Here is a 26,733-nt window from a genome sequence, read left to right on the forward strand (position 1 = left end):
CCTGTATGATATTCCTTTTGATTCTTTCACAGGAGGGTTCATCTGTTGAAAGATAAAATGGTGTCAGGAATTGTATGCACCTTTCCAGTAGAGCATACAGGACTAGAACATATCTCCATCTACTCTTGTCCTGTCTAGACCTTGAAAGGAAGCCAATGGGATTCTCCCCCACCACACCAGTATAATTTTAAGGACAGAGTTGTGCCATTAATGTTTGTCATCTTCTGTATTGTAGGATCACGGGTGAGGATGATTCCTTTACAAAGTCACAGGGAGGCCATTTTTGCATTTACAATAATGTCTCAGTTTCTTCCATCAAAGTAAGTAGCATAGCACTAAGCACCCACAGCGTGGCTATGCCACTCAGTGGCTCCTTAATTCACATATTTTATAGGCGAGCATTAAGCCAACTAACCATTCACCAGGTACCAAAACATCAATTCAAACGGAAGTCCTGCCTAAACAAGGCATTCTTCACCTATCCACGAAAGATTGGAAGAGACCGGGCAAGACAAGCTGCCTCCAGGATGTGGGGGAAAGGAGCTTCAGATTCTGGCAGCACAATACAAAAGGCTCTACCCCACCCACATACTTACCAGTTGCACTTCAGATAGACATGGGACATGGAGCAAAGCCTCCCAGCAGATCTCCAAGGGCGGGCAGGATCATGCAAGAGCAAGTGGGCCCTTTAGTATCCGAGACCCAAACCATTAAAGGTGATAACCACCACCTTGAATTGGGCTTGGAAACAAACCAGGAGCCAATGGAGATCACAAAACAGAGTCACATGCTCTAAATAGCAGGCCCTCACCAGCAGCCTGGTAGCAACATTCTGCAGCAGCTGCTGCTTCCAAACATTTTTTAAAGGTGCCCTACATACAAGTGCATTGCAGTACACTAAATAGGATGTGTCGGAGGAATGGGTGAGTGGCCTGATCTGGCTTTTCCAGGAAAGGGCACCGCTAGTACACTGGTATGAATGCATCGTTGTTAGTGTTACCAGTTTATAGTTCCAGTATTTAGAAAGCCAGTTGATTGGTCACCTAAGCTGATGAAAACACTCAAAAGTGTATGCCTAGATCGCTTTTAGAAGGTTCTGTTCAGGTTTTGTTACAAAGAATTAGTATGAATAAATCTCTGAATCCATTTCTCACTTTTATTATAAACTTTTTCCAATAAAACAAACATCAAAATATGAAATAGCTCAAGATAAGAAATAATATTTCTTTAACATTTCGTGTTACAAATGTCAATAGTTTAATAGGCGAGCTTTTCTACACCTTACCCCAACTAAACTATATAAGGCTGTTCCAGATGACAGGTTCACATCACAAGAGATTTCAGATAGTAGAGCGGTATCTTTCACTGGTCATCACATTTTTATATAACTCCTTAAAATTACATCATGTTGAAGTCATCTTTAACATAATTTAACTGTCCCATATATGAGGGCTCCCATTTGAAAACTATTTCATGATTCAGAAACTTTCCCATGAGATTAAAATAAAAGGAAGGAGGCTTGTACATAGATATCTCCTACATAAATTTATGCATTTATTTTTCTAGATAAGACAGGACAGGTCTTAACTGCCATCTTTAAAGGATTATTATCATCACCATCATCATCAATTACATTTCTATACTGCCCCATAGCTGAAGCTCTCTGGGTGGTTTTACAAAGGTTAAAACATTAAAAATACAAACTATACAAAATATACAAAATATTGTTAAAATATACAAAAATACAATATATACATTTTTTAGTTTATTAACCTTTTCTTTACACAGTGTATTTATAATTAACTGATAAACAGAACTTTAAGTAAACCTTTCGACATTGCACAATAGAGTTTTACAACCCAACATTCTTTGTAATGGCTCCAGCTGGTTATACATGTTACCCAGAACACCTCATGAACATAAATGGCTTTGTGTCTTCCCTAACAGAATTAATATTTTTATCCAGGTCTTTAGATTTTCATGAACTATTTCCAATTGCCTGCTGCTTATCATTTTAAAACCAGATATTCTTTCTCCCTTGGTTGAAGGTGGGTTAGCACTACTTTCAGTAGCTATTCTCAGCCATTTTGGGAACACTACGCCAACTATTTTTCAGAATCCCAAAACCATGACAACACTAGCTAAAGCTGTGGAAGGGTGCCCTAGGCCACATCCAATACCTGTCCATCCATGAGTAATGTCAGGTCCAGGAGGACTGTCCAGCTGTGACCAGATTCTTCAGAGGGAATATTTGTTGTTGTTGTTCAGTCGTTCAGTCGTGTCCGACTCTTCGTGACCCCATGGACCATAGCACGCCAGGCCTTCCTGTCCTGCGCTCTCTCCCGGAGTGTGCTCAGGTTCATATTCATTGCATCGGTGATGCTATCTAGCCATCTCATCCTCTGTCGTCCCCTTCTCCTTTTGCCTTCAGTCTTTCCCAGCATCAGGGTCTTTTCCAGAGAGTTTTCTCTTCGCATTAGGTGGCCAAAATATTGGAGCTTCAGCTTCAGTATCTGTCCTTCCAATGAGCACTCAGGGTTGATTTCCTTTAGGATTGACTGATTTGACCTCCTTGCAGTCCAGGGGACTCGTAAGAGTCTTCTCCAGCACCACAGTTCGAAAGCATCAATTCTTCGGCGCTCAGCCTTCCTTAGAGTCCAGCTCTCACAGCCATACATTACTACTGGGAAAACCATAGCTTTGATTAGACGGACCTTTGTCGGCAAGGTGATGTCTCTGCTTCTTACTATGCTGTCTAGGTTGGCCATAGCTTTCCTCCCAAGGAGCAAGTGTCTTTTAATTTCATGGCTACAGTCACCATCTGCAGTGATCTTGGAGCCCAAGAAAGTAAAATCTGTCACTGCTTCCATTTCTTCCCCTTCTATATGCCAGGAAGTGATGGGGCCAGATTCCATGATCTTTGTTTTTTTAATGTTGAGTTTCAAACCAGCTTTTGCACTCTCCTCTTTCACCCTCAACAAGAGGCTCTTGAGATCCTCTTCGCTTTCTGCCATTAGGGTGGTATCATCTGCATATCGGAGGTTGTTGATAATTCTCCCAGCAATCTTAATTCCGACCTGTGATTCATCCAACCCGGCGTTTCTCATGATGTACTCTGCATATAAGTTAAATAAGCAGGGTGACAATATGCAGCCTTGTACTCCTTTCCCAGTTTTGAACCACTCGGTTGTTCCATGTCTGGTTCTTACTGTTGCTTCTTGACCCTCGTACAGGTTTCTCAGGAGACAGGTAAGGTGGTCTGGTACTCCCATCTCTTTAAGAATTTGCCACAGTTTGTTGTGATCCACACAATCAAAGGCTTTAGCGTAGTCAATGAAGCAGAAATAGACGTTTTTCTGGAATTCTCTTGCTTTCTCCATGATCCAGCAAACGTTGGCGATTTGATCTCTAGTTCCTCTGCCTCTTCGAAACCCAGCTTGTACTTCCGGTAGTTCTCGGTTCGCATACTGCTGAAGCCTAGCTTGTAGGATTTTGAGCATCACCTTGCTAGCATGTGAAATGAGCGCAATTGTGCGGTAGTTTGAACACGCTTTGGCAATGCCCTTCTTTGGAACTGGAAAGTAAACTGACCTTTTCCAGTCTTGTGGCCACTGTTGAGTGTTCCAAATTTGTTGGCATATTGAGTGCAGCACTTTAACAGCATCATCTTTTAGGATTTTCAGTAGCTCAGCTGGAAGACTGTCATCTCTGCTAGCTTTGTTGTTACTAATGCTTCCTAAGGCCCACTTGACTTCACTCTCGAGGATGTCCGGCTCAAGTTCAGTGACCGCACTATCATGGCTATCAGGGACATTCAGATCTTTCTTCTGTATAGTTCTTCTGTGTATTCTTTCCACCTCTTCTTAATCTCATCTGCTTCTATTAGGTCCCTGCCTTCTTTGTCCTTTATCATGCCCCGTTTTTGCACAAAACGTTCCCTTGAGATCTCCAATTTTCTTGAAGAGATCTCTAGTCTTTCCCATTCTGTTGTTTTCCTCGATTTCTTTGCATTGTTGATTTAAGAAGGCCTTCTTGTCTCTCCTTGCTATTCTCTGGAACTCTCCATTCAGTTGGATATATCTTCCCCTTTCTCCCTTGCTTTTCACTTCCCTTCTTTCTTCAGCTACTTGTAAAGCCTCATCAGACAGCCACTTGGCTTTCTTGCATTTCTTTTTCTTTGGGATGGATTGAGTTGCTGCCTGCTGAACAATGTTATGGACCTCCATCCATAGTTCCTCAGGCACTCTGTCTATCAGGTCTAATCCCTGAAATCTATTCCTCACCTCCACTGTATATTCATAAGGGATATGATTTAGGTCATACCTGAATGGTTTAGTGGTTTTCCCTACGTTCTTCAATTTAAGCCAAAATTTCGCGATAAGAAGCTCATGATCCGAGCCACAGTCAGCTCCAGGTCTTGTTTTTACTGACTGTATGGAGCTTCTCCATCTTTGACTGCAAAGGACATAATAAATCTGATTTCGATATTGACCATCTGGTGATGTCCATGTGTAGAGTCGCCTCTTGTGCTGTTGGAAATGAGTGTTTGCTATGATCAGCGTGTTCTCCTGGCAAAACTCTATTAGCCTTTGTCCTGCTTCATTTTGTGCACCAAGGCCATGCCTGCCTGTTATCCCGGTGATTTCTTGACTTCCTACTTTAACATTCCAATCCCCTATGATGAAGAGGACATCTTTGTTTAGTGTTAGTTCTAGAAGGTGTTGTAGGTCTTCATAGAACCGCTCAACCTCAGCTTCTTCGGCCTCAGTGGTTGGGGCATAGACTTGAATTACTGTGATGTTGAATGGTTTGCCTTGGATTCGTACTGAGATCATTCTATCGTTTTTAAGATTGTACCCCAGTACTGCTTTTCCCACCCTTTTGTTGACTATGAGTGCTACTCCATTTCTTCTAAGGGATTCTTGCCCACAGTAGTAGATATGATGGTCACCTGAATTAAATTCGCCCATGCCTGTCCATTTGAGTTCGCTGATTCCCAAGATGTCAATGTTCAATCTTGCCATCTCATGTTTGACCACCTCTAGCTTACCTTGATTCATTGATCTGACATTCCAGGTTCCTAAACAATATTGTTCTTTACAGCATCGGATTTTCTTTTCACCACCAGACACATCCACAGCTGAGTGTCCTTTCGGCTTTGGCCCAGCCGCTTCACTCTTTCTGGCACTACTTGGAAATACCCTCTGCTCTTCCTCAGTAGTATATTGGACACCTTCCGACCTGAGGGTCTCGTCTTCCGGCGTCATCTCTTTTAGCCTTGTGATACGTTCCATGGGGTTTTCTTGGCAAGGATACTGGAGTGCGTTGCCATTTCCTTCTCTAGGGGACCACATTTTGTCAGAACTCTCTGCCATGACCTGTCTTTCTTGGGTGGCCCTGCACGGCATAGCTTATGGCTTCACTGAGTTACGCAAGCCCCTTTGCCACAAGAAGACAGTGATCCATGAAGGGGGAGGGAATATTACCCCATCCCATACAGGCTTTCCTAGTGACCAAAACCACTTCCATTTTGTCTGGACCAAATTTGTTAGTTCACATCCAGCCAATTACTGACCTCAAACACCAACAGGGACAACTTCCCCCTTCTAGTTCCTGGCATAGGTTATCAAGGCAGCCTCACTATAACAGCCTTACTATTTCACCCATCCATCCATCCATCCATTCATTCATCTCCATGTAATATTTAGTTTGGTCCACTAGCAAAATATTTTTCCCAATGACTGTTTTTGATGTGAAATGATATAACAATATTATTTCAGATTTTTTTGTTACGCTTCTTAGTGTTGGAAACCACTGAGCCTCAGCAATAGGATAGAGCAGATTGGAAAGTGGAACAAACCTCTCAAAGTATGGTGTTAGGAAAATCTGGCTGATTTTGTGAGTTTCTCAGAGAGCTTCGGCTATTGGGCGGTATAGAAATTAAATGAATGAACGAATAAAATGTTGATTCCTTAAGCAAAAATTGGCTTTTTGCTTATGGAATCATTGGATGCTCGAGGTGTGAGGCGGGGGGAGTCCGTGCCCCATCTCTCCCCCTGCCTCACACAATCACAATTGCTATATTCTAAGAATGCTTTCATTTCTTTTGGCCTTAACTCCCTTTCTGTCTCTTCTTCACAGGCTTCAGCCTCTTTAACAAATGATGGTGTATCTGCTGCACATCAGCTGGGCCATGTCATTGGATTTGCCCATGATGACCCTCTGGGACAAAGAGGCAGGATGTGCGATTGCAACTGCACCTCAAAGCCTGGCCATTGCATCATGTATTCAGCTGTTGTGTGAGTAGTGCAAATGTATTTTTAACCATTGGTGTTTTGACTCTTTAAGGAAGAGATAAATATTGATAAAGTTTTTGCTTACAGCTCTGGTCAGCCTGAACCATAAACATGTTTACTGGAAATAAGACCCATTGATTTCAGTTGAGCTTACTTCTGAATAAGTGTGTATGGGACTAGAGCCAAACTTACCTTTTGTTTTGTCATGCCAGTTCTTTAAAATGTAGGGCTGAAGATGGAGAAGGACTAGTAGGAAAATTTATTTTGCTGCAAAATCACTAGGCCTGTTTTTTTTAAATTACTAGATCAATTCAGTGTGCCCAACCTGACCTACATGCTATTGAACACTTTCCATTTCCCGACTGCTGAAAAGTTCTGTGGCAGTAGTACCCAGGTTTGATTTCTTTTGGATGCAAGGGTACTAGAGACTTAGGGTGTGTTTTAATATCGGCTTGATTTGTGATTATATACAAGTACAACATAAGTGAAGGCAAACAGCAGGAACTCCTACAAGGCATCAGATCTGCCACCCCAGAGGAGATTCTCAGAAAGAGGGCTGACACCCCTAACAGGCTCCTAGCCTTCAGCTAACTCAAGAACTCTCTGTCTTCCTCTTCCAAACTGCTCTCTCCTGTGTCCCCAGGGTTGTAAAACTGTTCCTCAGAGCATATCGTTGATGGCTTTCAGAAGGTGCAGTATGTGTGGAACTACACACGATATTGACAAATATGTTTTGTGAACACAGTCCTGTTGGTAAATGGGAAAAGGTGTGGGGGGCACTTATGGGGGAGGATCAGCAGAGCATGCTAAACTCTTCCCACACCCACCAATTATCCTCTGCAAATCTGCCCAGATTATTTCTCCCCACAGGTGGGCATATTCTGGGTTCAGGGAGAATAAGCAGGCAGCACGCAGGGTAATGGTTACGCATGCCTTCCCACCTGCTGGTTCTCTCCCACAAATCCCCTGCCCCAGACCTGTTGCCATTATCAGGGGAACAGGAACTTCTTGTGTTTCCCTCATAATGTGCAGTTCCACTCTGACTTTGGTGTTCAGGAGAACATTTGTTTTTCCTTCAGGACCAAGGATTTAAAAGGCTGTTGTAGGCCATGTGGAAAGCCTCACTGAGATCCTTGGTTCACAGGAGATGGTGTGCATCTAACCATCTGTTGATGTCATTAGAATTTTGCTTTTTATTAGACAAAGTTATCTGCATATATTCAACCTCCTCCTTTGTATGTGTGTTTTGGTTATTGTAGCTGTGATTTTGTTCTTATTAATCGTCGATGTGGAGAAGCTGAATTATTATCAGCTTGGTTAATATAACAATTAGTTCTTCCATACAGTTCTTTAGTAGAAAACTAATCATTGCTTGTTTTGGGGATGATTCCCCCCCTCCATTTTGGTTAGGCTGCAGTTCTCTGCATACTCATTTATCACCTAGGACTAAGCTCCATTAAACATTGTAAACTGTACTCCTGAGTAAACATGGTGTTGATAGTCTAGGCTTGATTTCTTAACTATTAATTTGATTAATATTTAAATATGGGGTGGGGCGGAAAGAAGGGGATACCCTATATGGGGGATGTTACTGGTGGATTTTTCTCATAATTATTTCTATATTTCATCCCATAACAAAACTCAGAAAATGATCATTGTCTTTGGCAAACACTGACTGCAGTCAGTGTGTGCTGCAAACCAGTTGGTAGTTATCATGCATGCACACACAAAGGGGGAGTTTTCACATCATAAAAAGCCACCCTGAAACATGGTAGCTTGTTTAATTTATCACTAAACCATGCTGCTGCTGTCAGACGAACAGGCGCTCCTCAGTTTCCTATGGTTTGTTTCCCTTTTGGTCCTCCTGCCTACTCCCGGCACATATCCCAGTGTCCTTTGCAGCACAATTTTTTTTAGAACAGTAAAATTTTGTTAAATCCATTCCGTCTGGGTTTCACCAAATGTCAGGTGTCTTTTTTTTAAAAAACTCTCTGGAATTATATGCAAATTTAGTTGTATGTAGGCTAAAGTGTGAAAATGCTGTTGGGGGGCAGCAGGATTTGCCCTTTTAAACCTTTTTTTCACTTTTGGAGAGATTTGTGCAAATTCGCATTAACTAATGCTTAGTTTTTAAAAAACAGTCTGCAATTTAGGAAATTTGCACAAATGTCATGGCCAGTCATGCACGATTTGCACAATTCTCCCGTTCACATAGATTGAGCAGCAAACAGAAACACGTGTTGTCAGCCTGATGTGGGGCTAGCAAGATCGTGAGGTAGCCAGTAGAGCGGTCGGGTTTTCTGCTGCTCTTGCGAAGTGACTCTGCAGCTTTTTGGCACAAGCCATGCACAAGCCATCGTGCCGGGTTTATACGTCACAACAAACCACACTGAAAACAAGCCACCCCAAACAACCCAGCAACAAGCTATGGGTTCTCAGGGTGGCTTGTGCATGGTTAACAAACTATGCAGAAGCCACTGGGCCAAGTTAGAACATCATGACAAGCCACTCAAAACTGCCAACCCACTGTGGGTTGTCATGTCCTGGAAACCAGGTCAATATAAAAAGATGTCCTCTTTAATGGTTTCTTCTATTTATTGTGTTGCAGAGAGTGTCACAGATTGAGTAATTGCAGCAAAAATGCTTATTACGAATTCTTAGCCAACCAAGGGAAAAACTGTTTTCTGAATTTACCTAAGGATGTATTTGAGATGAAGACCTGTGGAAATGGTGTGCTGGAAGGCAGTGAAGAGTGTGACTGCGGTAGGGATGAGGTTAGAGCTTGTGTGTTCAGGCCAACTCATTTTATACGAGGGTACTACTGTTTATTGCCTTGAGGACCAGGAGGTTTCCTCACATTTTAGTCTGTCCTGACACTCTTCTTATGTCCTGTTTGGTTAGCAACTTAATCACTCTCCTAGATTAAACTTGAATTACATGTTGACGTCCTGCTGCATTTCTCCAGTTTAATTCTCATTTTAAATTCCCAAATCCTGGGAATACACTCCAAGAAGGGGACATAAGAAGCTCCCTTATCTCAGGTCAGACTGTTCATCTAGCCCAGTATTGTCTACTCTGACTGGCAGCAACTCTCCAGGGTTGTCTCAGGCACCCTACAAACTGCAAAAGGCCTGAGTGGAATATAAACAGCACACGTGAGTCCTGAATTGTGTAAATTTACCCTCAGCTGGCATGCCTGTGCTCCTCCCTTTAACCAGAAAAGAAGACTAAAGCATTTGGGGCATTTTGATAAAGAAAAAAGGGCCTTTGGCTGTGCTTACATTCTTATTTATCTACTCCAGATCTCAAGTTCTCAGTCTCAATGGCCTGGTTTGAACATACAGGTCCTGGATTTTGTTATTGTTGATCGTTTAAAATTGCTTATATATGTGTTTGTGTGTGTGTTGTCTGTTTATATGTTTGTATGTAAACAGTTTTTATACTATGTATAATACTGTATTTTTAAGGTTTTTAATGTCTGTAAACTGCCCAGAGAGCTACAGCTATTGAGTGGTATAAAAACTCAATACATAAAATGAAAATGAAACAAAATATAATTTTCAGCTTGCTAATCAAAAATTTAGCATCCAAGAATAAGTGATAGGATCACATGCTCCCTCCTTGGCCCTCACCTCACCTCCTCCCTTTCTTGGAACGTATATCCTGATTTAATGAAACCACAGTTGGTCATTACATCCAAAATAAGAGGCTGTGGTTTAATGTCAGTTTACTAATCAGGATCTTAAATCAACTTCAAATTGTTGGTTTAAAAACTGACATCAGTGTGGAGAGGGTAGATAGGCCTCTCCCATGATACTAGAACCTGGGCTCATCCCATGAATCTGAATCATGGGAGATTCAGGATAGATTATTCTTCACACAGTGCATAGTTAACATGATGGAATTCACTATCACAAGATGTAGCGATAGCTGCCAACTTGGACAGCTTTAAAGGAGGATCAGACAAATTCATGAAGGATAAAGCTATTAATGGCTACTAGTCATAATGACTACATATTACCTCCACTGCTGGAGGCAATATACCTTGGTATCCCAGTTGCTGGGGAACACAAGCAGAAAAAGGCTGTTGCACTCATGTCCCACTTGTGGGCTTCTCACAGGCATTGGTTTGGCCACTGTGTGAGCAGAATGCTGGACTAGGTAGACCTTTGGTCTAATTCAGCATAGCTCTTCCTATGTTCTTATAACATTAATCCACAGTTCCTTATTTCAGATGAAACAGACAACTATGGTTTAATTCAATCTGGACATAAGCACCAAGGGAGGAGAGGAGGGAGTGTGTGGTCCTGTTGCCCATTCCATCTGCTAACAGTTTAGCAAGCTGGGACTGTATGGGCAAAGTGGTCCAATGAGTTTCAAAATTAAAGAAAATGCACACAGCTCAAAATGATTTCTAGAAGTGTGACAGCCACACCCAACTGATTTACATTTGTGGTGGAGTTGCAATAAAGTTAAGGACTTTATTGGAAAGAAGTTGTTAGAATAATTAAAGATTTGATAGGTTGTGGTTTTCCAAAAGACTTTCTGATCATACTTTTAGCGTATGTATAAAAAAACTTCTAAATAAACAGATTCAAGAATTAATAACTAATATAATTCTTTCTACTAGAGCTAACATTTAAATGGAAATCAAGTGATAGAGCAATTGAAAACTGGATCAGAAGAATGTAGAATACCTTGATCAAATTAATGCATATGATTAGATAGAAAGGAGAGAGGAAAATGATTTCCCCCCCAAGGAACATGGATGCTACTTTTGCATGTCTGGAATAAAAGAAAAATCTTATGTTTCCTTGCATGTCCTATGTTCTTTCCTGTGAGGCAGGGGGTGAGGACTGTGGATTTAATTAAGGTGGGTCCTGCCTTCTGGGAGGGACTGTGGTTCAGCAATAGAGCAAAGACTCAGATTCGGTTACCAGTATCTCCACTTAAAGGGACCAGCACTCTTTTTTTGCTCCATTTGAGGAGTGGGGGTCATGAGGGGTGAAAGCTGTCTTGAAGATTGGGAGGGAGGGGCAGCCATTTGGAAGGGAAGTTTGGGTGGGTGGGTACCTAGTGCACTTACAGTAAAGATGAGGTGAACCAAGGGGTTAATTTTTTAACACTTTAAAATAAAAAGCCATGCTATGGCTTAGCTGTGCACTTGGCAGCATGGGTGCCACATGTTTTGAAAATGTATCTACGAATGCCCCTGGGAATGATGCTATACATGTTTTTTAGTTAACACAGAATTCATCATCAGGCAGAATGTTGTTCTTCGAAGATAATGGAAAAGCATTTTTTGTGGCTCAGCTACAGCAGATTTCAATAAATTACTTTAACTAGACACACACACACACACACACACACACACACAGAGATGGTGCTGAGAAGGAAGAGGGTAGATGTATGACTATGTAAAGGGCAAACTGTTTTTGTTGTTGTTCCTTCTGTGCAAGCCCACAGAGGCCCATTCAGTGAAGAGGTCATTGACCTGATGGAGTTTGGGAACAGCACTGGGGAGTGGTGTAGGGTTAGGGTGGTGCCATCTAAGAGTGCTTTAGACCCAAGGCCCTAACGGCTGTTAATCAGACTTTGATCTTCACTGACAGGTGTGCCAAAGTAATGGCTGTTGCCAAAAGGATTGTACATTGAAACCAGGCACTGACTGTCTTTATGGACTCTGCTGTAAAAATTGTAAGGTAAGATAATTGCAGGTGCCATTGTTCTGTCTTATGCTTTGTGCTTGAAGTTCAGACAGTTACTACCTAAATGAATCAAGTGGAATCAAGGCAAACTCCTCGTATAGATACAGTTATTTTAATGTCATGATGCCTTTGATCTCCACCTAGATTATTTGTATTAAACATTCATGTAGCGTTTTTCATATGGCATAATTAACATTTTGTGTCCAGGTATCTTTACATATAGGACATTATTGTTCCCATTGTACAGATGGGAAACTGATACTGGCAGATTGCAACTTCATCCCAGTGAGAGTTAGTTGGTGACCCCCTTACCCCCCAGCAAGTGGTGGTGATCAAAACTCTAACCCCAGGTTGACCCCGTGTTCTGCCTATCCACTGTCCCTAGCCTCTTATGTCTGCACACCTTCCAAATGCTCCTTCCTCCCCAAACTGAGTGAAACAAGGGAAAATATAAGATATTAAATTCTCAAAAATACACAAAAGAAAAATGTGTGAAAGGGACCCAATTTCCTGATGCACAATTCTGAGGTACCATTAAAGGGCAGTCAATGACCAATTAATTTGTCATTTTTTTATAATGGGGCGGGAGGGGACAGGGACACTGGCTTTTCTGCTTCAGGCACCAAAACGTTTGATGGAGGTGAATAGATAGTTATTTTGTATGTGTTATTTTGTATGTGTACCAGAGCTCTTTTTAGTTCAGTGGCATAGCTCAGCTTTTTATAACATTCACGCACTTTTTCATAGAAGCACCAAACTTACAGAAATTGTGGATTAATGCATAGTGAACTTTTTTAGTTATTGAGGCACATGCAGCCAATTGAGCATACACCAATGTCTTGAAATGATGTAGATTTGGTGCTTTTATGAAAAGCAGACATTTAAAAAAATGAAAAGTAGATGATGAAATCCTCACCATACCTTATGGAATGATATTTCCCTGTATCTATGCACCTGTTATCCAGATCTTGTGCAATTTGTTGGAGCCAATGAGAAGTAGTGCAAGACCAGAACAGTAACATTCTGAGCAGGAAGTTGCTGACCTTTATCTAGAACAGAAGGAGTCTGCTTGTGTAGTTAAACTGAGACTTGTAGTCTGAGAGACAGCGAGATTTGCGCTTCCCTTTGTGACATATTTTCCCAAGAACTACCAGTCCCAAAGTTCCTTGTGCATAGAGGAGGGAAGAACAGTTAGTGGGAGGGACAAAGCAGCAGAATAATTAGGGTCACTGATTCCACTGACAGCAAAAGCCTGTGTTCCTGGCAGGATTTGTGGGTTCACACAGAGATATGCTATATATGGCTATAAATACAAATCAGGCATCCAGAAATGTAAGGAGGTTAAACAAAAAGAACCAAAAGAAGCTACGGGACACCAATCCATCCCTTAGTTTTTCAAAACAGACAAGGCCTTTCTGTAGTCTTGCTCAGGCAATGCACTAAACAGGGAAGAAAATGAACAAAAACAAGATGAAAATGATTTCAGTATACTGTGTTTGTGGTAACCGATGATGGAAAAAGCTGCGAGATGCATTATGCAACTCAAGTCTAATGCTTTCAAAAGATAGCTGGGTAATATCACCATTAGTACCACCACATTCAGAAGGTTTACAAAAAGCAGGAGAGAGTAGAGCTACACTATCTTTTTTCTGTTTTTGCAAAGATCCAGGCTTGTGGCCTAAAAATACAACAGATTCTATCCATCAAAAATATGTTCTGTCTGGCATCCTGACTTTCGAAGAAATGTGGAAGGTAGCAAAAACAATGCCAGATTTTGTTGGTGGGTGTAATTTTTCTAACTTTCTTCTCATGGTCCATTAGAATTTTTTAAAACCCCAAAACATCAACAGGATAACACCTTGATTTGGACCACCCAAAAAGTTACAAAATGATCAGCAAGCATTCTAGGAGTTGACATCAGGCTGGATATTATGTTAAACAAAAATAGGAAAGAAGATGAAGACAGTGGGTGTATTTGGGGGGATTGTAGAAAAGCCCCAGTGTAATGTCAGAAATGTAGATGTAATTTCAGAATTAAAATAGAAAATTTTCTTTCATGACTCATGAGATTGTATGTCTGGGATGGGTATGTGTCTGGGAGAGGTTCTGTATTACAAGTGTGTAATGGGCCTCAAAAAAAAAAAAATGCTTAGGTCCTGGAACAACACATCAGCTGGGACAAGGCCAGAGGTATGGCCCCCTAGCCCTTTTCTATCTGTGTTGCCCCTTCACACAAATAATGTGTGAAGGAAGCTAAATATTCTCCCCTTGATGGGCTTTTCATGGCCAGCTAAAGCTGTTGGCAACATTAACCTTTGTTATATATTTTCTTTATTTCATTGATTGTTATATGAATATTTCCATGTGGTGTTACTCAGCCACAGCCATTTGCATGTAGGCAGATTAATAATTTAAATAAAAGATATACCCCTCCACCCACTGTGCTAAAGTTCATGAAAACGACCACAACTAGAGGCTTGTGTTATTGTTTCCAACAGATAGCAAATGAAGGAACTGTATGCAGGGAAGCTGCTACTGAGTGTGATCTCCCTGAGTACTGTACTGGAGGTTCTGCCGATTGCCCACCAAATGTGTATAAACAAGATGGGATGCCATGTGGTACCAGGAACAACTGTTATTTAGGGAAATGCCTTGACCTTCACCAACACTGCAGAGATCTCTTTGGCAAAGGCAAGACTGACATTATTTATGACAAAAAAAAGTACTTGGTAGCTTGCCAGATCCTTCAGAAACTGGCCAGTTCCTAGATGTGTCTCCTGAGACCAAGGATTTGGGACTTTTCCTAGGGAGGAGGAAGGCCATATCAATTAGGATCTCTTTAGCAAACTTATACTCCATTTCAAGCGCTTCCCATTAGCAAAAATGCTTCTTACTAATCTTGCCTTTTCATGTGCAAATCAATAAATGTCTGATACTTCCCTTCCTCTTTCAGCTATTGGCTGAGATGCCGTGATGTTATAGCATGTTCACAAATTATTCTAACTGCATGGAGGAAATTGCCCCAGTAGGACTTTGGCAAATGGTACAATTTCTGTGAGGAAGTTGAAAATTATTTTAGGTAGGAGAGGCCCTTCACACAAGGCCATGAGATGGGAGTTGTGTACTAAAGGCAGGAAAAGGAAAGAGTATGTTTAGTGGGCAGTAAGGTTGTTGTCTGGAAAGCTCAGTTCAAAAACGGCAGATATCAGGGAGACTGAAAGAAGTGGGAAAGATTAAGCAGTAGGATGAAATCGAGGACCTGAGAGAAAGCAATGAGAGGGTGAAGCAGAGGCCTGAGCAGAAGGAAGGAGTAGACAAAATGAGCATCATGACAAGAGTCTAGGGACAGAAGGGGCCATGTACCACTGGCAGGAAGGGAGTGGATTATTTATTTATTTAAGAAATTTTCACCCGACTTTCCCCCTCCAAACAAGGAGCCATTCAAAGTGGCTTACAATATATAAAAACAATGTAATTATTAAAACATATTAACAAGCTTAAAGCAGCAACAAAACCACAAAAACAGCATTATCAATCAGTAAATTTAAGCAACCACAGAGTCCAATGCTTGTTTAAAGAGAAACGTCTTCACTTGCTGGCAGAACACAGATAAAGAGGAAGAGGACCTAACCTATTGGGGCAAGGAGCTCGACATGCCACCGAGGAAGCCCTCTCGCATACTTCGACCAATGGTGGCTCTGAAGGGAATTGCACACACAGCAGTGGACCAGCTGATTCTAAAGGACTGGCAGGTTCACATCTAAGGAAGTTCTTCAGGTAGTTAAGTCCCAAGCTTAGGACAGAATTTAGGGGCTGGGAAAGTTTGGACAAGGGAAGACAGAGACAACTGCATACATGGTAGCAAGGGCTTATAGGTAAATTTTACATAATGGTTTGAATTAACCAGGCAAATAACACGCAGATTTTTAAAAGGAAAAAAAAAACATTAAAAAGTAAAACACAAGCAGATTTTTAAATATGAAAAAAAAAATCATTACCAGCCAAAGCAGCCACAAGCAGATTGTTTTTAAAGGAAAAAAAAATTGGAAGTGATCATATCAACAGCCCAAACCATCTCCTGATTCCAGCGGTTGACTAGGGTCTGATAGGACCACTGGCCAAATCTACTGAAAAATCCCCCAGAGACATCTGTAAACCTTCCAGAACCATAAGTCTGGCAGTGGGCCATTGAAACTGGTCCCCCACCCCTGCAGAGAGGTGTCTCTTCCCATGTGAATCTGCCAGTCCTTTAAGCCTGCAGTCCAAATCTGATCAGACAGTGATAAGTCCATGACAACAGAGTCTTACTTGGCTCCCCCACTCACAGATCCCCTTCCCCATCTCCACTACAGAAAACCAGATCCTCTAAGTGATCTGCCACCTTTCTTGGGCGAGATATAATTTAAGACAGGCCTATGGTTGCCATGGCAGCCATGAAATCCTGAGTCCAGGTAACTTCAATGTGAATGTTGAAGCCCCCAAGACCACTTCCACCAGCTCAGGCAGGGAAGCTGATAGGCGGCATGATGGACCATTCACTAGTGGAGTCCCACTCCTGTCTCTGTTACCCATCACCAGACACTCAAACTGGCTAACTGTTGGAAAGGGTATCCCACCAGGGAGATGGGAGTCCTTATGGACTATGGCTACCCCTTGATGGTGCACCTTATACTCTGGTGGACATAACTGGGAGAGGCTCACATCTCCCTCTTGATCCAGCCAGGTTTCTGTTATACGCATCAGGTTGGCCCACTCCAGAATCAGATTGGAAATGACATCTACCTGTCCCTAGCAGAACTGGAATTCAGTAGCAGCCCTGTGAGACTTAAGGGGACTGCAGTAAAGTCACCAGTGCTATTTAGGCTGGAGGACAAACTGGAAGGGGAAATAGCACGTAGATGTCAAAATTGCCTTCCCTTCAGTTGCCACGTTCTCTTCCCCCCCCTGCCCCCATTATACCCTCTACTCATGACCACATGTATGGTGGCACCTCTGCCTCCCTGCACCCATCCAGACCCCTCTTTCTCCTACACATACTGGGCCCAGTAAAAATTTCTAACCCAGTCCCCCAAAATATTCCTAATTTGTTGAGAATTCAAACATGACTAAAAACCTCCCCCAGAATCTCTCAGCCAACCAGCCACTCGAATAATCACAACCAGCCAGCTCATAATCACCATCCATATATAATTAAGTCCATAAACTCTCCAGAGGTATTCATTATTAAGCTCGATGTTAGATGTTCTAAACGTTCCTCTTGATGGTCCTGATGTGCTGGTTGGTAACTGGCTGGTAAATTCCCATAGTGGACAAGCACCAGGGATTGATGTAAAAAAAACCAGTCGTACCTGTGGCTTCCACCTGCTGCCACCACTCCTGCTCTTACCGTTGATAGTGCCACCGCCTGCTGATGGTCTCCTCTCCAAGTTGCAAGACACAGGCTAAGAACTCTAGCTGTGCAAATGAGAACTAACTGCATTTTATCTCGTAGTCAAGATGTGAAAGGAACAAGGCCAATATTGAAGTTTGCTGTTTGACTAACTTCAACTGTGCTTCACATGGTGGGCCCTTCCTTCTTATCTTTTTTGTAAACATACCTTCTGTGTTCTTGACAGATGCCATGTTTCCCTCCTTCCTATTCTCCCCCCACCCGCCCCCATCTTTCTCTTCAATTTGCAGGTGCAAACCCTGCTCCACTGAGTTGCTACAAGGAAGTGAACATGCGTGGAGATCGGACTGGCAACTGTGGAAAGAATCAGCTTGGATACAAGAAATGCAAAGAAGAGTAAGTTATGTCTGTGGGAAGGTGTCCAATTTCCTGTATCATTTTCTGCACTTTGTCCAGCTCTACACTATCCTTTTTGAGGTGCAGTGGCCAAAACTGTACACACTGGGAGTGATACTTAAATTGCGGCGTTCAAGAAGAATCCATGTTGAAACACATCATTTGGGTGGACAAGCTAAGTGCATTCTAACAACAACCCTTTCTCTCCCTTCTTGTTTGTTTTCCTTTGGGTTTTCAACCCTTCACACACCCCAGATCCTCACTGGTTCCCTTTTTAGTGTTGTTATTCCCATTCCCATTTGTAACCCATTTTTCCTCCAAAGGGCTCAGGGCCAGATAAATGGCCTTTTCCCATTTTAACTCAGGTCTGGTAAGGAGATCCAGCTACATGGGACAGCCACTTTAGGAGCATCAGTAGTCTCAGCCAGCATTACCCAGTGAGCTTCCGGGCTGGATGGGGATTTGAACACAGTTCTCCCCACTCCATATTCAATATGCTTGCCTGCCACTACACCACACTCTCACTTAAATGGTATGATTAAGTCTTCTATAGCAGATTTTAATGATGGGGTTTATTCCATCTACTTTCTCAGGATCTGCTCCCTCTTTCATACTGGACTCAGGTGCAAGTGTGATGCTTCTTTCACATACACAGGGGTCAGGAACTTGTGGCCCTCCAAATGTTTTGACCAACAGTTCCCATCAGCCCTAGCCAGCATAGCCAATGGTGAGGGATGATGGGAGTTGTAGGCCGAAACATCTGGAGGGCCACCAGTTGCCCACCCCTGATATACAGCATATTATGCTTCTCCTTTCTCTCATCTACTGTCCTTGTAGAACAGACTTCAAATTCACAGAACCCCAACCTACTACTACAGAACCAGTGTGGTACAAAAGAGCTTCGGATAAAGGTCCACACAGTCACTGGCTACCATTCTCTGCCCATAATGTGATTAACAAATTATATGGAAGCTGGCTGTGAGGGAAACCTTGAGGCATCCAGTGGTGATCTTCAACTGAAGAAGGAGCTGTATGTTTTTCTTTTTCCATCTTGCTTTTCTTTCAGAGATGTCTTTTGTGGAAGGATCCAGTGCATTGATGTTAAAAGAGTACCAAGAATTTCAACTGGACAAGCCATACTTCAGACTCCTATGGATGATGACTTTTGTTGGGGTACAGAATTTCAGAAAGAGAATGATGTATATGATGTTGGAGCAGTAAAAGATGGATCGCCATGTGGTGTTGACAAGGTAACATCATAAGGATGCTTAGATCATCCTCAAAGGCCCTTCTCCAAGTGCTCCACCTGAATGACATGAGGTGGGTGGCTACTAAGGAGAGGGCCTTTTCAATGGTGGCACCCCAGTTCTGGAATGAGCCCCAGAGGGGCTTGCCTGGTCCCTACATTGTGGTCTTTTCGGCACCAGATGAAGACCTTTTTATTTTCCAAGGCTTTTTATCCCTTCAGTTTAAAAAAATTCTGTTAGTGCACTTTTAGATCTTTGCACTGCTGCTGGCTTTTATCTTGGTTACTATTTTGGTTTTATTCTGTTTTTATATTCTGTTTTATGATGTTATTGTATTTTATGGTTTTAAGCATTTTCTTGTAAACTACCCAGAAAGCTTCAGCGAATGGGCAGTATAGAAATGTAATTAATAAATAAAGAATAGATCTGTGAACTGGGCCAGATCTATATGGGAACAAATGTGAAGCGCTTTCATGTTTAATGCAAATTTTCATGAAATCAGCTTTGGTTCATCAAGAGCACACAAAGCCAAAAATGTGGAGTAAACAGAACCTGCTTTTCACAGGTTAAACTGCACTTTAATCCACCTTACTTTGCAGTTGAATGGGCTGAGTCCCACTAGTAGAAGTGAGTGTCATCCACCCAATAGATGCTGCTTAGCCAGTGAGAGCGGCCTGCTACCGTCCCCTCCATGCTCCGCTGCTCAGGGAAGTTTAATGGAAGAGAGGAGTAATGTCGGATGGTTTTCCCTACACCTCACCCCCTCGCATCCACTGACTGAACCAGCAGTATGGAAGCCCAGTGACAGACTGGCAGGTGGGCAGACAGGAGGTACCTAGATCCTTCATGGAGGGAAAGGGCTGGAATTGCCTCCCTGTGCTAGTGCGCTGGAGTCAGCAGTGGGGGCTACTGCTGGTGCTGCTTCCACTTCCCCAATTTAGTTCCCGATGGACCAAGCCACCTCCTCCTTCTCCCCACAAACACACAGGAAAATCACACACAGAGGGGACTGTACTGAAGGGGAGACATGAATGAATCAGAGGCTGATATCTGTGAATGGAAAAAGCAAACTGCTGCGTTACTCTGAAGGGGCGACCCAGCACCATCCTGTCATTAGGGAGGCTTGTTTCCAGCCCTGTCCATGCTCCCTTGCTGTGCTGGCTGCCCTTTCTCCTCCCCCCTCTCTGTATTCCTTAGTTGTAGGTGCGACTGCAAAGTTGCAGATGTATCGCCACTGCGAAATAGTGGCTGGCTGCCCTTTCTCCTTCTGCTGTGTTTTCTTTATTGTGCATTATATATAAACTGGCTACTCCGATATTGTGAATGAAACAGGGCTCCTGATATTATGAATGGGAAAAGGAGGCTACCAATTGTGAAAGCAGCCTTACTGCAAATGGGGGAAAAGAGGGAATGTGTGTGTGGGTGGGAAGGAGCGGCCCCACTCCTTGACCACCTCACTGACAGGTCACAGCCACATCACAGAGGCACACCCAGGATTTAATGTGGCGGAACAGGGCATACTGCAGGGGAACTGCCTGGGAGCCACTTTAAGTAAAAAATACAGAGTAAAAGGATTTTCAGAAAATGCAGCTTTTCAAGAGGGATGCAGCTGGTTGGCTGTGGATTAGCCATGAAGTCATGTGTCCCTCCCCTTCATGGATCACTACCTTGTTGTGGCGAAGGGGCTTGCGTAACTCAGTGAAGCCATAAGCTATGCCGTGCAGGGCCACCCAAGACGGATGGGTCAAGGCGGAGAGTTCTGACAAAATGTGGTCAACTGGAAAAGGAAATGGCAACCCACTCCAGTATTCTTGCCAAGAAAACCCCATGGAACGTATCACAAGGCTAAAAGAGATGATGCCGGAAGATGAGCCCCTCAGGTCAGAAGGTGGACAATATACTACTGTACTGGGGAAGAGCAGAGGGAATTTCCAAGTAGCACCAGAAAGAGTGAAGCGGCTGGGCCAGAGCCGAAAGGACACTCAGCTGTGGATGTCTCTGGTGGTGAAAAGAAAGTCCAATGCTATAAAGAACAATATTGTTTAGGAACCTGGAATGTAAGATCAATGAATCAAGGCAAGCTAGAGGTGGTCAAACATGAGATGGCAAGATTGAACATCGACATCTTGGGAATCAGCGAACTAAAATGGACAAGCATGGGCGAATTTAATTCAGGTGACCATTATATCTACTACTGTGAGCAAGAATCCCTTAGAAGAAATGGAGTAGCACTCATAGTCAACAAAAGGGTGGGCACAGCAGTACTGGAGTACAATCTCAAAAACGATAGAATGATCTCAATACGAATCCAAGGCAAACCATTCAACATCACAGTAATTCAAGTCTATGCCCCAACCACTGAGGCCGAAGAAGCTGAGGTTGAGCGGTTCTATGAAGACCTACAACACCTTCTAGAACTAACACTAAACAAAGATGTCCTTTTCAGTATAGGGGATTGGAATGCTAAAGTAGGAAGTCAAGAAATCACTGGGATAACAGGCAAGCATGGCCTTGGTGTACAAAATGAAGCAGAACAAAGGCTAATAGAGTTTTGCCAAGAGAACACGCTGATCATAGCAAACACTCTTTTCCAACAGCACAAGAGGCGACTCTACACATGGACATCACCAGATGGTCAATATCGAAATCAGATTGATTATGTCCTTTGCAGCCAAAGATGGAGAAGCTCTATACAGTCAGTAAAAACAAGACCTGGAGCTGACTGTGGCTCAGATCATGAGCTGCTTATCGCAAAATTTCAGCTTAAATTGAAGAACGTCGGGAAAACCACTAAACCATTCAGGTATGACCTAAATCATATCCCTTATGAATATACAGTGGAGGCGAGGAATAGATTTAAGGGATTAGACCTGATAGACAGAGTACCTGAGGAACTATGGACGGAGGTCCGTAACAGTGTTCAGGAGGCAGCAACTCAATCCATCCCAAAGAAAAAGAAATGCAAGAAAGCCAAGTGGCTGTCTGTTGAGGCTTTCCAAGTAGCTGAGGAAAGAAGGGAAGCGAAAAGCAAGGGAGAAAGGGGAAGATATACCCAACTGAATGCAGATTTCCAGAGAATAGCAAGGAGAGACAAGAAGGCATTTTTTTTTAACATTTTTTTTTACATTTTTTTTTATTTTTTTTATTTTTTATTTTTTATTTTTTTTACTAACTTTTTTTCATTTATTTGTCTTGTAACACACACTTCCACACCAGTGGGACTCTGCTTTTAACCTCTACTGAGTAGAGGAGCAGGCACAGGCTAGTCTAGAACAATCACAAAGCTAGACACAAAAAGGGAAAAGAGGCTATGGAAGGACAAGACTCTCCAGTGGTGGTGACCTGCAAGGTGTGTGCAATGTTTGTTTTCTTGCCTGAGAACAACATGGCCTACACCTGCAACAAGTGCAAGTTGATCACGCTGCTGGAGGAAAAAGTAAGTGGACTGGAGCGGCGACTGTCAACCCTCCGGGGAATAAGAGAACACGAAGAGTTCTTGGACAGAATGGGGGAACTACAGCAGCAAAGGGCAGACCAGAAGCTTGAAGAGCAACAGCAAGATGAGGCAGTGGGAAATGCTGAGGTGAAGAAAAATGGAGTAGAGGATACTCCTTGGAAAACGGTGACAGTTAGGAGAAGAAGAACTAGACGACACTCTGCACCAGTGGAAGCGGTGGAGCTGTGGAACCGATTCCAGGTACTTGCAGATGAGACTGGAGGACAGCCTGCAGAGGAAGAATCACAGGGGAACCTGCATGAGAGTGAGCAAGAGGCTGAAGGTCAGTCAAACAGAGGCGATGAAACCCAGGCCTACAAGAAGAAGAAGAGAAGAGTGGTAGTAGTGGGAGACTCCTTGCTGCGTGGGATCGAGACCCAAGTATGTCGCGAGGACACGTGGACTCGCCAGGTATGTTGTCTGCCGGGAGGACAGATTAGAGACGTGACTGAAAGGTTGCCTGCACTCATAAAGCCCACTGACAGGTATCCCTTTCTTCTCATCCATGTGGGAACAAATGATACCGCCAAGCGGAGCTACGAAGAGATCACGTCAGACTTTGAAGCTTTGGGAAGGAAACTCAAGAACTTTGGGGCCCAGATAGTTTTCTCATCCATCCTTCCAGTAGTTAGAAGAGGGATAGAAAGGGAACGAAAAATACTCCGGGTGAATGACTGGCTACAAAGGTGGTGCCGACGAGAGAGATTTGGATTCTGGGACCACGGGCTATACTTCCTGGAAGATGGGCTGTTGGCTAGGGATGGGTTGCACCTCACAAAGGATGGGAAGAATGTGTTTGGCCACAGCATGAAGAACTTCATCAGGAGGGCTTTAAACTGAATCCTACGGGGAAGGGAGATGTAATGTTGGGGGTAACAATGGACGTAGGCGCATGCACTGCAATGGAGAGAACAGCTCTGATAGCGTCCAATAATAGTCTTCAGACACAGGTAGGAAGAAAGCCAGACTATGAAGCACATGGTCTTCGATGTCTATATACTAATGCCCAGAGTATGGGAAACAAACAGAACGAACTTGAACTCTTAATACAGGAGGGAAATTATGACTTGATAGGTATAACTGAGACTTGGTGGGATGACTCTCATGACTGGAATACAGCAGTTGAAGGATATAACTTGTTCAAAAAGAACAGGAGGAACAGAAAGGGAGGCGGGGTTGCACTGTATGTGAAAAATACATATCTCTGCACAGAAATACAGGAGGAGGAGCTTGGTAGCCCCATCGAGAGCATCTGGGTTGAAATAAATGGAGCAAAGAATAAAAGGAACCTGGTGGTCGGAGTCTACTACCGGCCACCCAATCAAGGAGAAGACAAGGATGAAACTTTTGAAAAGCAAATAGCCAATGTTTTAAGGAAGCATGATGTAGTAGTAATGGGGGACTTCAATTTCCCCGATATTTGTTGGGAGACAAATTCTGCAAAACATGGCCCCTCCAGGAAATTCCTGACTTGTGTGGCGGATAACTTCCTCCTACAGAAAGTAGAGGAAGGAACTAGAGGATCGGCTATCCTTGACTTGATCCTAACCAACAGAGATGACTTAGTGGAGAAAGTAGCAGTTACAGGAACTCTGGGGGAAAGCGACCATGTTGTACTTGAGTTCTTGGTTCTAAGGGAAGCAAAAGCCGAGTGTACTCAAACGCGTACCCTGGATTTTAGGAAAGCTGATTTTAATAAACTCAGAACAATGATCAGTAAGGTCCCATGGCAAGCAATGCTAGCGAGAAAAGGAGTCCAAGATGGGTGGGAACTTTGAAAAAAGGAAATTCTCAAGGCACAATCACAAGCAATTCCAACAAGAAGAAAAGGTGGAAGACAACAGAAGAAGCCAATGTGGCTTCACAAAAAGCTTAGGGATGACCTGAAAACAAAAAAGGACACATATAGGAAGTGGAAAGAAGGCCAAGTAACAAAGGAAGAGTACAGGCAGGTAGCACAGAATTGCAGGGATGGCGTCAGGAAGGCTAAAACGGAGAACGAGGTGAGGTTAGCGAGGGATGCTAAAAACAACAAAAAGGCTTTCTTCAGCTACGTGCATAGTAAAAGGCAGAGGAAAGAAATGGTTGTTCAGCTATTAAATAAGGATGGCAAAATGATAACAGAGGACAAAGAAAAGGCAGAGGTGCTCAATTCCTACTTTGGCTCAGTCTTCTCCCAAAAGAGGGTCTATGACCCCCCTGGCAAAGGCGAAGTACAGGCTGAAGGGGCAGGATTGCAGCTTGAGATCGACAGGCATATGGTCAAGGAACACCTCATTACTTTGAATGAGTTCAAATCTCCAGGGCCAGATGAACTGCATCCTAGAGTCATAAAGGAACTGGCAGAAGAACTCTCAGAACCGCTGTCTATTCTCTTTGAGAAATCATGGAGGACCGGGGAAGTGCCAGATGACTGGAGGAGGGCTAACATTGTCCCTATCTTCAAAAAGGGTAAAAAGGAGGAACCTGGGAACTACAGACCAGTCAGTCTGACATCAATCCCTGGGAAAATTCTGGAGCAGATCATAAAGCAATCCATCTGGAAGCACCTTGACAACAATGCCGTGATTACTCGAAGCCAACATGGATTTGTCAAAAACAAGTCCTGCCAGACAAATCTGATCTCATTTTTTGATCAAGTCACCTCCCTTGTAGACCGTGGGAATGCTGTAGACATCATATACCTCGACTTCAGCAAAGCTTTCGACAAAGTGCCCCATGATATCCTGATGAGCAAACTAGCTCGAAGTGGGCTAGATGAAACAACGATCATGTGGATCCACAGTTGGCTACAGAATCGGACTCAAAGAGTGCTTATCAATGGGACCTTCTCAAGCTGGGGAGAGGTAACGAGTGGGGTACCGCAGGGCTCAGTCCTGGGCCCAGTACTCTTCAATATTTTTATTAATGACTTGGAGGAGGAGGTGCAGGGAATGCTGATCAAATTTGCAGATGACACAAAATTGGGAGGGATAGCTAATACTTTGGAAGACAGAAACAAAATTCAAAGTGATCTGGATAGACTGGAGTGCTGGGCAGAAAACAACAGAATGGCATTTAATAGGGACAAATGCCAAGTTCTGCACCTAGGAAAAAGAAACCAAATGCACAGTTACAAGATGGGGGATACGTGGCTCAACCACACTACGAGCGAGAAGGATCTTGGAATTGTTGTCGATCACAAGCTGAATATGAGCCAACAATGTGATGTGGCTGCAAAAAAGGCAAATGCTATTTTGGGCTGCATTCATAGAAGCATCACTTCCAAATCCCGGGAAGTACTAGTTCCCCTCTACTCAGCACTGGTTAGGCCTCATCTGGAGTACTGTGTCCAGTTCTGGGCACCACACTTTAAGAAGGATGCAGACAAGCTGGAGAGGGTTCAAAGGAGGGCAACAAAGATGATCAGGGGACTGGAAACAAAGCCCTATGAAGAGAGACTGAAAGAACTGGGCATGTTTAGCCTTGAGAAGAGAAGACTGAGGGGAGATATGATAGCACTCTTCAAGTACTTGAAAGGTTGTCACAGAGAAGAAGGCCAGGATCTCTTCTTGATCATCCCAGAGTGCAGGACACGGAATAATGGGCTCAAGTTACAGGAAGCCAGATTCCGACTGAACATCAGGAAAAACTTCCTGAGTGTCAGAGCAATACGGCAATGGAACCAATTACCTGGGGAGGTGGTGGGCTCTCCCACACTGGAGGCCTTCAAGACGAGGCTGGACAGCCATTTGTCAGGGATGCTCTGACTTGGATTCCTGCATTGAGCAGGGGGTTGGACTCGATGGCCTTGTAGGCCCCTTCCAACCCTACTATTCTATGATTCTATGATTCTATAAGGCCTTCTTAAATCAACAATGCAAAGAAATGGAGGAAAACAATAGAAATCTCTTCAAGAAAATTGGAGATCTCAAGGGAACGTTTTGTGCAAAGACGGGCATGATAAAGGACAAAGAAGGCAGGGACCTAACAGAAGCAGATGAGATTAAGAAGAGGTGGAAAAAATACACAGAAGAACTGTACAGGAATGATCTTAATGTCCCTGATAGCCATGACAGTGCGGTCACTGAACTTGAGCTGGACATCCTAGAGAGTGAAGTGGGCCTTAGGAAGCATTAGTAACAACAAAGCTAGCAGAGATGACAGTCTTCCAGCTGAGCTATTGAAAATCCTAAAAGGTGATGCTGTTAAAGTGCTGCAC

General features: G+C 43.2%; 1 protein-coding gene across 5 annotated transcripts in view; it reads left to right on the forward strand.

The window, feature by feature from the left end:
• Window positions 1–26,733, forward strand: part of LOC146349253 (disintegrin and metalloproteinase domain-containing protein 29-like) — a 76,573-nt gene that overhangs the window by 34,441 nt on the left and 15,399 nt on the right. For 4 of the 5 annotated variants that reach the window (XR_014788790.1, XM_084841576.1, XM_084841575.1 and 1 more), the window contains 7 exons: window positions 236–320; window positions 6,142–6,299; window positions 8,905–9,070; window positions 11,909–11,998; window positions 14,503–14,695; window positions 17,684–17,789; window positions 18,856–19,039. Coding sequence is in view for 3 of the 5 variants with exons in the window: in XM_084841576.1 (XP_084697702.1) it covers window positions 236–320; window positions 6,142–6,299; window positions 8,905–9,070; window positions 11,909–11,998; window positions 14,503–14,695; window positions 17,684–17,789; window positions 18,856–19,039 (982 nt within the window). In the remaining 2 variants the exon portion in view is untranslated. The remainder of the gene's footprint in view (window positions 1–235; window positions 321–6,141; window positions 6,300–8,904; window positions 9,071–11,908; window positions 11,999–14,502; window positions 14,696–17,683; window positions 17,790–18,855; window positions 19,040–26,733) is intronic. The other variant, XR_014788791.1, reaches the window with a different exon arrangement.

The sequence above is a fragment of the Heloderma suspectum genome, chromosome 3 (assembly GCF_057233095.1).
Source record: "Heloderma suspectum isolate Gila_16-S chromosome 3, 16-S_ref, whole genome shotgun sequence".
In the NCBI taxonomy this organism is placed as follows: domain Eukaryota; kingdom Metazoa; phylum Chordata; class Lepidosauria; order Squamata; family Helodermatidae; genus Heloderma; species Heloderma suspectum.